This window comes from Oryzias latipes, chromosome 24 (genome assembly GCF_002234675.1).
Source record: "Oryzias latipes chromosome 24, ASM223467v1".
NCBI lineage: Eukaryota > Metazoa > Chordata > Actinopteri > Beloniformes > Adrianichthyidae > Oryzias > Oryzias latipes.
This window is the reverse complement of record NC_019882.2, coordinates 13,530,539-13,545,811: the sequence shown is the minus strand read 5'-3', so window position 1 is coordinate 13,545,811 and position 15,273 is coordinate 13,530,539. Positions and strand designations below refer to the sequence as shown.

Below are 15,273 nucleotides of genomic sequence, written 5' to 3'. Positions count from 1 at the left end.
AGCCCGGTCCATTAAGCGTCTCTGTCGTTCACAGAGCTTCAGTACGTAGAACTCTAACAGCCACATGGCCTAACGTAGTCCGCTATTATATATTCATGAGAGAAAAAAGCCCGCTGAACCGACCCTAAAACCGCCCAAATATGCTTACCCGCCCAAAGCCATTTTTACCTCTAAATTTAGAAACAAAACTGCCCAATCTGGAAACACTGCTGCTAGCCTCTCTTGTAGAAAAATCATGCTCCCTCCACAGCTCACTGTGACGTTACTTTCTGTTAGGTAGTTAGCCGCTCAGCCCAGTGGAAATTTCAGTATAAAAGCACTTCCATTGCAGCCTTACTTCTGTTGTGAGTTATTGTGTTGTGTGGTAAGTTAATGTGTTGTGAGTTAATGTGTTGTGACCCTTCTGGGCCACCGTATTAATGTGTTGTGAGTTATTGTGTTGTGTGTTAATGTTTTGTGTGGTAAGTTAATGTGTTGTAACCCTTTGTCACCGTAAGAAACGCTGACAAAGGGTTACAAGTACTATACTGTATGTAAAATTCCCACTCTGATCATCTTTTGATCTATTGTAGAAGTGTTCCCAGTCGCCTTAGATTGTTTTTCTTTATAGATGTCCTCCATCATCAGAAAAATGCCACAAGGACATCTTAGAAACACTGTTTTCATTTGAGTGGGTCTTTAACAACTAAAACACATTTAATGGTTTTAATAAATTACAAAAGAAATCTTTGATTTAGTATTTTTGTTTAAAAAAAAATCAATTAGTAAAAATGTGTAGAAATGCAATATTCTGTCTTGAGGTGTCCGTTAATAACACAACTCCAATGAAAATACACCTTTCCTAATGGCAAAACACAATTTGTCTTTTGTATATTGAGTTCTGGAATTCCTGAATACTGTTTTTATGTTCACAAGAGCAGGAATAGTCTGCCCTTAAGAGTGTTGTGTGAATTCATTTGTCTTTATTGTCCAGCTGCTGTGTGAACAGAACTGTGAAGCTCCTATAATGCGTTTATGTGAAACTTCTGCTAAATTAACCTCTCTTTTGTGCTGATAAAGGTTGAAAGAGGAGTTAAAGAAATGGCAAAGTGCTAAAACATGTACTAACCTGGTAAAATTCTGAAGCGAACCTAAAAAAGTACTAAAAACTGGTCATTGTAGATGTAATTAATGCTTTAAATCATTTATAAATGACTTGTATCTACTTCAGTTTGAGACCCACCTTCCAGAAGAACAATGGACTCACAAATAGTCTCAAAGATAACTTTCCTTTGCCGTCTTAAATACATCCTTTAAAAGAGACAAAAAACAGATCAACTATGTGTACTTTGTGTCTCTGCCTTTATTAGGCGTAAGTCGATCTCTTCCTAATGCAGTTTCCGTTTGGAGTAATGTGGGATAAGAGCCTTCAGCAGCTACCAACAGGTCAAATTAGGCTGTCTTTCACATTTTTGCAGCTCGAAATATCAAACTAACATTATTTACCGAGGCTGTTTTAATGTTAGACTGTATATTAAAGAAGACTTCCTGACACTATAGGACTAAGCTAAGCCTGATTGATCACAGATCTATTACACGACTTCAGCTGCTTAAATGTTCCCCTTTAGAGAGGTGAGCATCTTCAGAAAGCACTAAACACTCGGGTTAGAGAATAAGTTCATCTTTATTTATATTAAACTTTTGGTTATGACAAAACAAAAACTCAAAACATAGAAGTGAAGTTGGTGACTGAGACAGATGAGCTGTAATAAAAGCTGTGGAGTTGATCGGCAACGATCCTAATGCCTGGCTTTAATTTCCTGTTGATAGGAGGGCAGCACATCACTGACCATTAATCACAGCAGCCTTCCTGCTGCAAAGCCATTTCCACTGGAAACTACACACAAAAAAACTACAACTTCCTTTGACACCTTTCTGAATCCTACTTTGAGGGCATACAAAAAAATACACAATTATTGCAAAACAACTCAACAAATAAAAAAAAGTTGAAATATTATGCATCACTTTGGCTTCTTCTTTCTAAGTTTTACACACAAAAAATCCAAGTGCTTATTTTTTAAAGACATTTTTGGGGTTCCATGATTCTTAATGCAGCAAAATCATTTTTACGATGAAGCACAACAAGATTGTGAGCCAACATGAAGAAGTGAATGAGCGCTGTTCTATTTGAGGTTTTTGTAACAGAAAATGTGTTGTGCGTAGTTTGAGGTTTTGCTTTAACCCAATTTAACTTAATATGGTTTCCCACATTTCAAACACCCTTAGCTCTAGATTTTATTCAGCAACTTCACCGTAATTCCCTTTTTATCACATATTTGTGATCCGGCCCCCTCTGCACCCATGAGAGCCCCTAATTGCAGTGGTCATCGCCGTCTGAGTGCACAAGTGTCAGTGGGAGTCCTCTTCCAAGGCAGAGCGCACTCTGGCCTCCAGCTGGTCCGCAGATGGCCGAGCGTCCGGGTCCGAGGCCAGCATGTCTAGGAGGAGGGTGCACATGGCTGGGCCGGGAGGAGGGGGCAGCGGGGGGGCTCTCTTAAACTTAATCGGTATGCACGGCTGGAGGTCGGCGTTCTCCCACAGAGCTTCGCCCAGAGGCATCAGCCATCCGGAGCGGCCTTTGCAGACGTAGGCACCTGCAGGAGAACCACAGCGGGGAAGCATGAGTCTGTGGTCACGTAAGGGTTACCGGCACCTTCAGAACAGGCTGCAGGGAACCCCATGATCTCAGCCGACGTCGGACCAGGCAATTTACCAGAAGTTAAGTGCCTGCTGCTTGGACTCATTTTCAGAAATTGCAAACAGAGTGGAAGATTACCAGAAAAAAAATAAAAAGAGAGCCAACGTCTAATAAGACTAGTAAACAGAAGAAAACATTTTTTTGGAGGATTTGACAAAAATAAAAATGGTTTTGTATTTATGAGTATGCTTGAACTGTCAATACTTAATTTTCTTATTTATTCCTGCTCCTGTGAAAAAAAAAATCAATAAAACGCAATTTCTCAGCTTTGCCAATAAATGCATTTCAAAAGCATGATACGTTCTGTGCAGCACGTCGATGCATTGTGGTTCATCTGAACGCTGAAAATGCTTAGAGTGTAACCTGGTGTGGTTGATGCTGACGTCTTTGAGAAAAGGCTCATTTGCCTGAAGTGAAATGTAAAGTGAAGTTGAGATGTTTGCCTTTAAGCAGGGCAAAAGTCTCTGGCAGTCACTGATTCTGCTTGTTGTCTCAAAGAATGAAAAAACAAAAAGGAATCCAGGAAATCACATTGATTTTCAAAGAATGTCTTTGTATAATGTAGAAAATAAATGAGACTAAAATAGAACACCATGTTTGGAAGGGGAAGAAGGCCGAGTTGCATGCCAAGAATACCATACCCACTGTAAAGCATGGGGGTGGAAGCATCATGCTTTGGGGATGCTATTCTGCAAAGGGGTCAGGACGATTGATCTAAGAACTGGATGAGTGGGAACATGTATGGTGAGATATTGGGTTAAAGCTGCCTATCAGTGAGAGGTTTGAGGATGAAACGTGGTTGGACCTTCCAGAATGACGGTGATCCTAAACACATCGGCCAGCCAACGACCAAAGAGGGGCAACATAGAAAGAATTTCAAGATTCTGGAGTAGAAGGTAAACTGCAGTTTCCACGTCCCAGGAGTTGGAAGACAAGACCACCATTACTGCATTTTAGAAACAGGAGGGGTTAGACATTATTTTATTCTGACTCGGTTCCAAAAGTATAAAAGAATATTAACTTTCTAATGCAACTTTAACTTCAGCTGTTTTTGAGTATGACATGGAGCAGGTGGCAAATCATTTCAAATTGAACAATTTTTTTTATTAAGTATTTTGTATGTTGAGGCTTTTAAAATACAAAATAAAGATCTGATGTACCACCTACCTTGTCTTGTCTGCCCCATTAATTAGCCACAAACTTCACTTATTCATATAGATGTAACCATCTTCCAAAAACGTCCCCATTTATCACCATCTAAAGTGCGTCATGTCATGTCAAGGACAAACGTCACTCAGAAGTTCGTCACAGTTATCACAGACAGTTGCTAGTGAAACCAGCCAACCTTAGTATGAACTAGACCGCACGACTGCGGTGCGGACGCATTACGATTGATGCGATGGCCGACCATATAAAGTAGAAACCGGGAGTGAGGCTTTCATATCGCCTCTGCATCTGATCAGATGAAAGAAGTTGACGAAAGTTTTTATTTCTTTGTTCGCAATCCGGTGAGAATAATTGTGATAAAGCTCAAGCAATAAAAAAGGTGAAATAGCCATTTGTCACTGTTAATCATTTTCAGGAGGACATGATTAATTCTTGTATCAGAGTATGAACTTAGGCCTAGAAGTAAAACAGGTGGAATAAAAAAAATAAAAAAAAAACATCAACCGGCACTTAATCTTAAAGGCAGTTGTCGTTCTCAAGAGCTAAAATGACCATCATGAATGTTTCTGTGACCTCTTTGACCCAAACGCAGGAAGGCTTTGACCACTCATCTGGCAGGAAGCCACCAGAGACTCAATAGAATAAAAAACGTAATTGTCTTTTTACTTTTTACTCAATTCCTAATTCAGTTTTTCATTCTTAAAAAGCCCAATAGGGAGCACAGCGCCACCTATCACAGCAGAGTGGAACCCGATCTGACTCGGGTCTCTAAATCAAGCCCCCTCCTGCGCTCGTGTTCTGGGAAAAAGGACAGTCGTCCAGTTAAATGGCCCTCGCCCGGCTATAACTATAGCTGGACGTAACTGTGCATGAAAAGGTAATGAATGACTCAGGGAGGGTTTGCAGCCTCCGAGTTCCAGGATAATGGTTCATATTCCCCTGCCACCTGCTCTGGCCACACACACTTTTGCGAATAAAATGAGACATTTGTATTACGGCCGTTTCATTATGCCCTGACAGTGCAGCTCAGAGCTGAGCCCAGGCCTGGGCTCTCATGTATTAAGACATGCCGCAGCCACATGGGCTTCTGACAGGAAAGCGCCGCAGACGGAGAAAAATGAACATCTCAGGGCTGGATGTGGATGGAGGCAGAGAGCAATGCCCACAATCAAAATTCGGTGTAATGACCGGACCTGCCATGACAGCCATTACCGCTGCCAGGACACCATATATCACCCCGAATGCAATTAATGTAAAGCTATTCTACGGCGCTTTTGTGGTATTAGCACCCCTTTTTAATGGAATGATGCTGTTACTAGAATCATAAAATAAACAATACTGGAAGTCAAGCAGTGGAAGGACAACCATAAAGAGATAACCGTCATGCCGTCTACTCCCCTCCCAAAAAAAAAACAATACTGTAAAAGAAAACTGCCAAATTGAAGCTGACAAGAAATAACGTCTCACTGAAAATGTCTGTAACTTAAAAATATCTTCATTCATAATTAAAAAATGTATTTATCTCAGAATTTCCTAAAAGATCCACTCCAATGAACATGTTCTTGTAGCATTTTGTCATTTTGAATCAGGAGCAGATGAAAAAAATTCTGTTAGAAAAATATAGTATTTATGTTGTAGAAAATACACTGGACAGGCCACAAGCTCTCAGCAACGGGGAGGGAAAGAGGGGCGGGGTTGCTCCACGCCAATGGTCTCACCCACAACTCAAATTTCTAATGAATTAAAAATGGCATAATTGTGATTAAAAGACGCTTTTATAATAGATCAAAAGATGATCTAAGAGAGACTTCAGTAAAGTCCTAAGCTTTAATTTTTATTTTTTTTAAACATGTCCAAACACGTTTTCCAGTTTAAATTATTATTCAAAAACATAATACATTCAAATAAATTGGGCCTTTGGTTTGTAATTATTCTAGTCTTTTAATTACCTCTCTTTTTAATCATTAAAAAACAGACTATTCAGTTCTATAGTTAATTCTGGTAAGTATGTTTCAAAAGAAAGTAGCTTTCAAAGTCTTCCTCAATTAAAGTCCCACTCATCTTTTAAATGGCTTTCCAGTTCCTTTAGATTTTGTTTCTGCAGAGCAGCAGTAGAAATTCACCTTTAATTTAGCACGGAGCAATGACGCCCCCCTTCCTGTCACCCATAACTGCGAGCTCTCTGTTTACAGCCCCTCACACCCCCAACCTAACATTAGCGGTGATACAAAAATGGCGAGCAATAACGCCATTTCCAAATCAGAAACCCATTTAGGTCCAATTAGCAACAAAAGCATTAATTGAAATATATATAGATTTGTTTTACTTATATAAAATTTTTCCTTCATTAAATTTTAGAAACTCTTGACCTTTAGATGTTAAGATCAAAAGAAAAAACTACTTTTAAATATGTAAACAATACCAACAGAAACACGTAGTTTCTGGTTAGAAAATTGTTGACATTTACCAGTTCCCATAAAAAAAAGGAAAAATTAGTTAAAAAAAGGTTAAAAACAGTAATAAAAGGCATTTTTCTTTCGTATTTTAATTCACCTTTGATGGAAGCAGAAGCTGCTATAAATACTTGATCAGAATGAATGTAGCCTTGTTCTGTTTCTAAAAAAACACAGTCTGTGTGATGAAAGGCTGAATAACACACTGTCACTTTGTATTATGGATCCAAAGTACCATAATCCATATTAACATGTAAATTGCATAAATCATCATTCGTCTCTTTGCCATTTAGCCTGTTATTGTACCATCCATGGTCGATGAACGTATGATGTATAGTATCTGGCATTTTTAATATGTGCCAGTTCATTAAGTCAAACTCAATTCAGCGTGATGCATCATTGACCTGCCCGACCGCGCTCAACCTTTCCGTCAGCGTGTGACTGGTGAGGATGGGGGACAAGGCGCCGCGTGCTGCCATCTTTTATGTGCGCTCACCCAGCTGCTCATGAGTCGTCCCCTCTTCCAAGAAGGTGATTCTCTCCAGCACGGCCCAGAACATCACGCCGAGCGAGAAGATGTCCGCCTGGGCGGTGTAGCTCAGGCCGCCCCACACCTCCGGAGCCATGTAGAAGTCAGAGCCGCAGGTGGAGGAGAAGTGCTGCCTACACGGGCCTTCACTCATCTTACTCAGACCAAAATCTGCCACCTTAAATCAAGAAAGGAGATTGATTGAAAGAAAAAGACGCCTTTGTGTATCAAAAGTTGAGTTCATTTTATATTTATAATATAAATAACCTCCAAGAAGATCATCACATTGATAGATTGAGAACTGAGAATCACAGAGGAAAACAAACTGCAAATTTTTTTTTTTTTTTTTTTTTTTAAAAAGAAAGTTAAATACAAAGAGCTCCTTCAGTCATCCATGTCCATCCATGTCCATCCATCCATGTCAATTAGTAAAATTTACCAAAAAAAAAAAGAATAAAAGTAAAACATATAAAAAAAGCTTTTAAACTGTTTTATGGCAACAGAAAGCACCAGAACAATCGGGCAGTTCCCAATAAGTTTGGAGCTGCAAAAACTGCATGAGTGACTGACTTTAATCGACTTTAGCTGCTCAAAGATATTTCTGAAGCTCTCAGACGCTTCTTTTCTTTTGATGCGTGACATTAAGTATTTTTGTGTCTAATGACACCTCTTAGGCTAGTGAAAATTTTGCCTGATGCTTTTTTACAAATCCTTTTGAGGGATCAAGCGATAAATAGAAAAGCAGCAGATTAATCTATAATGAGAAAATTCAGTGGCTGAAACCCTAACAGAGTACTTTTATTCATCATTATATGAAGATTGTCATCACAGAATTTTATTTTGTAATGTCTGGAGCTAAAAGTACACAATCTAGACTAATAACCTCTTTTTTGTGTGTGGGTATCATCTGGATTTAAGTGTAACCAATAAACCAATCTATATTTTCTAAAAGCCTCGTTCTCAAGGGTCAGAGGTCAAACAAAGCATTCATGCATTTACCTTTACAACTGGACCTTTAGGAGTCACACAGACCAGAACGTTGTCAGGCTTCAGGTCTCTGTGGGTGATTCCCAGACCATGAAGGAAGGCCACAGCACTGCTGAGCTGCAGCACCACGCTGTGGTTACGCTGGGCATCCGGGGGCCTGGAGAGCAGGTACTGGTTCAGGTCTCCTCCGTTGCAGTACTCCATCACAAGCCACAGAGCCAAGCAGGGTAGTGGTCCAAGCTGCTCTTCCTCTTCCCTCTGGGCGGATCTCTTTCTCTGCCTACTGGGAGGTCTTTGTGGCGTTCCAAAATCAGAGGAGTTTGACCTTTCCTGGATCTTGGTGCCAGCCTGGACATGGTTGGTCCTGTCCTGAAGTCGAGAGCCAGAGCTGATCCTCCTCTTGGCGTCAGACTGAACCTCACTGCTTTCTTGAGTCGGCGGGGCTCCGATCACGCGACCCTTCAACACACTCTCAACCAGCCGCAAAGGCAGCTTCGCCGGCCTTAAGGGCTTTAGGCTCCGAGGTCCTGTCTGCAGGAGGCAGCTGTGGAGAGCAATGACATTCACGTGGTTCTTGGCTGTGGCTCTCATGGCCCACAGCTCCTGCAGGTAGAGTTCAATGCACTCAGGGTTGCTACAAGGAAGCCGCTTGATGGCCACTCTCTGTCCCGTTTTGACCACATGGCCCTCAAAGACGACACCATAGCTGCCTCGACCCACCTCCCTTTCCAATGAGTACAGATCCTCCATTTGTTAATGAACAGCCTAAAAAATAACAAAAATAACATAAAGAAGGACACATTTTCAAAAGATAGGGATCTCGAAACATAAAGAATAGTTTAAAATACCTGAAATGCCAAAAAACGTTTTTTCTTCAGTTTTTTTCAAATGCACTAAAATTAAATTAAAATGTCATGACTCAACTTTCACTGTTAAGTCCAAGTGTTGAAATTAGAATCAAACTAGCATTTAAGAAAGGCGGGTTCTGCCATCAGCTACAAACTGGAAACATTTGAAGCAGTGATGGAGAGGAGGTCACTGAACGAGCTCTTATCCATCATGGACATCCCAGACCATCCTCTCCACCTGCTTCTGGACAAACATCGGAGCTCCTTCTCTAGGAGGTTCAGACAGCTCTGCTCCAAAACTGCCAGATACCGGATACTTCCTACCAAACACAATTACACTTTACAATAATTCACAGTGTAATAGATTACTTTTGCACATTTTTTTGAACATCTATACCTATACCTGTCTGTAAATAGCTTTTTAAAATTATACCATATTATATGTTTACATTTATGTTACTTTTTTTATATTATTCTTATTCTATTTTCTCTTATGTTTACAATGGTGTCATTTGCTACGGTAACAAACACATTTCCCACCTGTGGGATCAATAAAGTTATTTTTTTTACTCTGATTTTTGTTTTTAAATAATTTTCCATTTTTGGTGTTTTAACAGTTCTTAATTATTTATACTAGTAAAAAGACTTTTTGGTTTTAACCCTAATCATTAGCCTAATGTGTCTTCCAAAACTTTGCCATAAGGCTCTTTACAATTTTAAAATGTGAAGCATTACATAATGACGTTGTTGCCCATATAATGGGGAAATGTGTCTTGCATACTTCCGTTTATTTTTTTATTTTTGCCTTGATTTAAGGAAATAGTACTTCTATTTTGATAAGTTCTATTTGGTGTGGAATTAGTTTCCTCTACAAGCTAAAAAAAATACACGCAAGCTCGTTTATACAACAACAGCAAAAAAACAAATACCACGCTTGTAAACGTTCTCCAAAAAAAAAAAAACGTTAAATATTACCCAGCAGGTCAAACAGGGGTAAACAAAGCTCTAGCTTTGCACTAATTACTAATATGCAAGTCATTCCACTTACCTACCCAAAGACTTTAAAATCATGAGCCGTTCGTACGTACATACGTCACAGGTTATCCGCACCACATTAACGATTTTAACTTTTCTTTAACCCCAACTAAAGGGCAAAAACAAAACAATTAAACGAGGAACTGTGAACCAACAGGACATACTTCCGCATTTATTTGAAGCGTCCCGCTCGGTATCAAAGGTGTGCTCTGATTGGCTGAAATAATTACATTCTGCATGATGATTGGTTGAGAGCAGGGGGCTGGTCCAAAGGAGAGATTCGAATAGTCCAAATAAACCCAGTAAGCAAAAAAAGGGGGAGTTTGAAAAATGAAGGGTTCTTTTAAACAATTAACGTACAATACTTTTTTTTAACAGTTTGTAGAATAATAGCAATGATAATAATGTTGTAAATAGGAAGAGCTTAAAAAAACATGCAAAATTTGACTGAAGTTTATGTGGAATTTAAAAAGTATATAACATATTAACTACTTTTACCCTATATCAACATTTTGCTTATTACAGTTACTTAGCCAAAAAAAAAAATTTTTATATGGTTACTTGGACAAAAAAAGTCAATAATTGTATCTACTTCTATAGACCATTTTGGTTTTCTCTAGGAATATTGTCTATTGTATTTTTCGGAGAACTGTTTTCATAAGAAGATATAAATAAAAAAAATAACATTTTATTTAAACTTTAAGGTCAACTGTGTGTAACTTGTGTTCATAAAACAGTAGAAAATAAAAGTTTTGTATATTTAGGATCATTTTCTTTAATATATCTCTTCATCTGGGCTTGTTCAGTTCAATATAATCTGTGTTTTTGGTCCATTAACTAAATTATATTTAGGGAAAATAATAAGTTATATATTATTTCCTTTTTTATGCATTTAAAAGGGAGAATACAGTTGGGAGTCGCTTTCTGAGTTTATTTCAACCACAGATTTTCAATTGCAGTTCACAATAAAAAGAAAAACAACCACCACAATAAAGAGTGCATTTCTATTGAATGAATGCACCAAATGGATGTTTTGATACTAAAGAAAAGAAGATTAATGGAGAGAGACCATTTTAATCCAATTACACAGGTGTGTAAAAGCATCCAACATGATGAGGAGACACAAAAATAAAAAAATGAGAGGTTTTAGAGAATGTCTATTTGGAGTATAAATATTAAAATACAGCTAAGCTGGTTTAACAACACATCAGATTGTTTTATATATTTGGTTATAAAAAGAAAACAAATCTTTTCACCTTTTTTTATACGAGGAATAACAACACTGCTCTTGATGGCGAGCAGCTTGTGTGGGAAAGTTTGTATTTTCAGATGAAATAATATAAACCTTGATGATTCACTGCATTAAAGAGTTTTGTAAAACAAAAGAGTGTGTCCCTTTGTGTGTGTGGCTGGGTATGTTAGGATCCTTAGCTTTTATCAGCAATGGCAATTATGAATCCCTTCATTACTCGAGATAGATGGAGTCAGTTACACTTCACTCGTCTTCTTCTTGAAAGCACTCACCCTTTATTCTATCATCATATTTCAGCTGCTTTGACAGACTTTGGCATGCAGGAATGAAAGGATTCTAGTTTGGAAATTTTTATTTTTTTAAGGTGGGAAAAGGGGAGCCCAATTTATTAAATCATTCGGGCACCCCAAGACCATGCTGATGAGCTCAAGAGGAATTATGGTTTTAATCACCTCTGTTTTCAGAATGATGGTGACTGTTAAGGCTTTGCATGCTAATTAGGGAATAATCACTTCTGTGATTGAGGTCAAAACCTCTACATTTAATCCTGAGGTCCTGAGCTTCCCACACAGAGTGAGTAAACATCAGTAAATATCCTCTTCCCCTGACAGCTTTCTTTATTTACAGTGTCACATTTTCACAAGAATGTCACAACTCGAAGCAGTTTTTTGATGCGGACGGACATTTCACTGTTTGCAAATTAGACAAAAAGTCATTCTGGAAACTGCATGTGGCACTAAGAGGCAAATATCCTGATATTGACAAAGATGTGATGCACTGCAGTGTTTCAGTATAATCCTTACCATATAAAATGAAAGTTTCTCAACTGTTTCGGGGTTGACGCTGCAGATTTTTTTCCAAGATAAGGGGTAGTAATTCATCCCCACAAAATTACAATGGCTTTTGGGTTAGAAATGTATATTTTCCCTCCTATATGGAATTCATTTTAGACTCCACTGTTCATAACAATCAATTGCCTCCTGACAGGTGAGAACCCTGAGTCGCCATAAAGCTCCGCACAGATCCCTCACTCTGTTTCACATCATTGGGTTTGATTGTGCAGGAGGATGGTAAAAAACCGGGGCTGTGAGAGATGGATGGGGGTTGAGGGGGAGCTCCACTGGAGCCGGGCCAGGAGCGGGTCAGTTTTGGCTGCAGATAACTGGGGAAAGGTGGAGGGATTCTTGGCAGGAAGCACTTGAACCATCAGTCAGCAGTTTTTCTCCACCCCTCCCACCCCAAATGAAACCCTGTCGAATCACTTGTGGAGGAAGTGAAAATGTACAGGGGGGTGGTTAGAGCCATTATATAAAACAGTTATGTAGTGCAGATGCAGCTCTGAGTCTTTATGTATGATGATGTCTCGTTACTGGAAAATGATGTTCATTATGGAGGAATCTCACGGGGGCGTACAAACTCCTCACAAACCTGGGGAAATGTATTTTTTCCTCACTAAACCTTTCTTTATATTTCTAAGACTGCAACAGGAACAAACATCAATCACATTTTCTGTTCTTCCTTTCATACAAATCAATACATTTTTGTTTTTTTACAACTTATTTAATTAACCCCCTCTGGCACATCCCATTATAAAACTCAGCCTAGCATTTTAAGGCTGAGAAATGGCTGCTTTCCAAAACAATCCCCTATTTTATGAAGTAATGTATTTCTAAGCAGTATTATTTAACAATGAAAGCTTTCAGAAAGGGGTTTGCTTTGATGTAAATTATATCATTTCGAAACCGTATGCAAATATGACAACTCAAAATTCTTTTGTATGACGGGGAAAAGTCCTCAATTAACCCTGAAAAGCCCCCCACATCAAAGAATTGACAGAAAATTCACATTTTGATGTTTTTAAACCCTTTCATGATATCCACGAAAAGTATTGCAATATCATTTTTTTATCTATAAAATATGATACATTGGGTGATTTAGTAAGTTTTTGCTCACATCAATGTTATTATAAGATGCAAAAATACTGATAATGTAAAAATGTGCATGTGTTTCATATCACCTTTTTTTTAACAATATGGAGTGCCCTACAGTGAAGAAAATATGGCAATTATAAAAATAAATTACAATAGATCTCACCACAAAGTTTTGAAAATTAGCAAAACCTTTCTTGCCAAAAATGTTTTTTTTGAGATTTTATGTAAGCAATGAAATGAGCAGGAAAATCCCTTCTACTGCCTGTAGAGGAATGATGATGCACTACAGGTTGAAAACATGGACCAAGTTCTATACAATGGGTTTTTATGGAAAGTTTGGATCATACTAATAAAAGAAGGGTCTCAGAAATGTGTCAGATACAAATGGCTTTATAGGCTTAAAGTTAGTTTACCCTAAGTTTGGGGTGCAAATGTGAACAGACTTAAAGGACTGGATGTGAGATGGAGTCAAACGCGACCGCTTTCCTGTCATCAAGGCAATAAGTGCCTTTCAACCACTGGGGGATGCGTCTGGGCACCCTTAACAGACTGCGGATTGCAACGATATCAATGACAGACAGGCCCCCCGAACGGCTGCTCGCTCCTCTGGTCCCCTTATCTCTGCCGCACCGAGGGCTCTGTCTGCTGAACCAATTCATCCATCACTATCAGACCTCACGCAGGTTCAGGTCCACCATTCACACGCAGAGGAAACAGCCTAACAACAGCTCCAGATGAGGAGACACTTCAAGAGTTTCAATACCAACAAAATACCTCTGCTGCCTAATTAATATCAGGAATAAGGGTTCTGCCAGTAGCTGAATGCTGCTGATCCTTAGTCTTCATAAACGTGATGTAATCTATGTGTATGAATAGCCTGTAAATGTTTTCATTTGAGAATGATCAGGGTTGTGATGACGGGTAATAGGAGCAGATTGGTTTCAGATTTTTTTCTATCATGTGCCATAATGTTGTTCTTTTGAAAAATGACCAGGATTTAATGTCTCTTTTGGTCAAACTTTCTGGTTCCAGATGGGTGAGCGCCATAGAGGAAAGCTCCACTTTGTCATGTCAAACACTTGAACTGGTTGTTTGGCTCTTGATTGAATAAACAATACATCCTGCTTTGGCATACTGTGAGTAAAGACTTCAAAAGACTTTATTTACCTCCACAAATGTAAAACAGCAAAGACAGAAATACCTATTCTCCTTACTAATCATAACCCCACTATAATCCCTTTTGTGTCACCACCACTGGGATTATTTTTGGAAATGTACTAGAATGTGATTGGCTTTCTCAAATAACAAGGTTTCTATTGCCAGGGATGTGGATAAAAAAAAAACAGGTTCCCAAAGGTAGTTAGTTGACGGATTTTTAGAAATGAAGAGCAGCTGAGTGGGAGGTAGGGTGACGTCTCTGTGAGGGGTAGAGGTGTTGATACCAAATTTTGCGGGGCATATAAATCATTGACCATATACGGAGAGCTGGATTGAGTGACACTCCCCCTTTGCATTCCAAACAGGAAGTACCAGCTGGCTCCAAGAAGCCAAAACCCCATAGACTTCTATTAAGAAATAAACAGCTATTACTCAGTCATTCTATTAGTCAGAATAGCCATTCTTGCTCTGATACGTTGTTTAACATGTTTTTGATAATCCTAATTTTTTTAATTATATTTTTGTATTTATTGCAAATTATTCAAGGTATAAACTGATATCAGATGCCTCAGTAAAAGCCTGTGGTCTTATGTCAAACATTCGAAAAATTTGCTTGACAGATTTTTCCAGGCGCGCTTTCAGGTGGTAGGGGTGTGGCTTTCCCACAAGCTCCCTCCCCCTTGTGAGAGCGTTTGCCAAAGAAATGTTGACTCGACTGACACGGACAAATCACAGCTTTCTGATGATTTCCATTTCCAACATGGCGATGTCTGTATCACAAAAAAATGGTGACTAAATTGATTTTATTTCATTGCAGGAAGTAAGTAATTTTCTATGGGTAACATCACACAAACTCAGTCCAGTTCTATTATACAGTCTGTGTAAATGACTGTGATCTAGAAACATTGACTCAGACCGACTTGGACCAATCATTGCTTAATGGCTCCAAGATGGTGGCACGCTTATTGCAAAAGAAACGGCGAATGAATTGACTTATTTTTGTTGGTGCCAGAAGTAAGTCATTTTCTGTGGGTAACGTCACACTCTCTTAGTCCAGTTCTCTTATGTAGTCTAAAAACCCATAATCTGACGGCTTCTCACTTCACCTATACTGGCTAATCCTAAATCAGACCTCCATCATTTTGGGTTCTACTTTAGGTCACAGATGGGTTTTTT

At 38.9% G+C, this 15,273-nt stretch overlaps 1 protein-coding gene across 2 annotated transcripts; it reads right to left on the bottom strand.

Moving 5' to 3' along the window:
* Window positions 1-1,644: 1,644 nt before the first annotated feature.
* Window positions 1,645-9,952, bottom strand: LOC101161023 (serine/threonine-protein kinase pdik1l). Of its 2 annotated transcripts, none has more exons than XM_004083818.3 (4): window positions 9,770-9,952; window positions 7,886-8,638; window positions 6,854-7,064; window positions 1,645-2,633 (listed from the first exon to the last, which is right to left on the bottom strand). In XM_004083818.3, the coding sequence occupies exons 2-4, from the start codon at window positions 8,621-8,623 to the stop codon at window positions 2,389-2,391; spliced, it is 1,194 nt and encodes a 397-aa protein (XP_004083866.1). In that variant the 5' UTR covers window positions 8,624-8,638; window positions 9,770-9,952; the 3' UTR covers window positions 1,645-2,388. The 2 variants fall into 2 exon arrangements, with proteins under 2 accessions (XP_004083866.1, XP_011490069.1); XM_011491767.2 differs by having other exon boundaries at window positions 9,774-9,952.
* Window positions 9,953-15,273: the final 5,321 nt, after the last annotated feature.

Bases quoted from the DNA above. Each gene is read 5' to 3' on its own strand.
- LOC101161023 (XM_004083818.3), bottom strand. From the start codon at position 8,623: ATGGAGGATCTGTACTCATTGGAAAGGGAGGTGGGTCGAGGCAGCTAT. The intron at 7,065-7,885 runs GTAAATGCATGA...TCTTGATTTAAG, and splicing joins CTAAAGGTCCAGTTGTAAAG to GTGGCAGATTTTGGTCTGAG. The intron at 2,634-6,853 runs GTGAGCGCACAT...GTTCTCCTGCAG, and splicing joins GACGACTCATGAGCAGCTGG to GTGCCTACGTCTGCAAAGGC.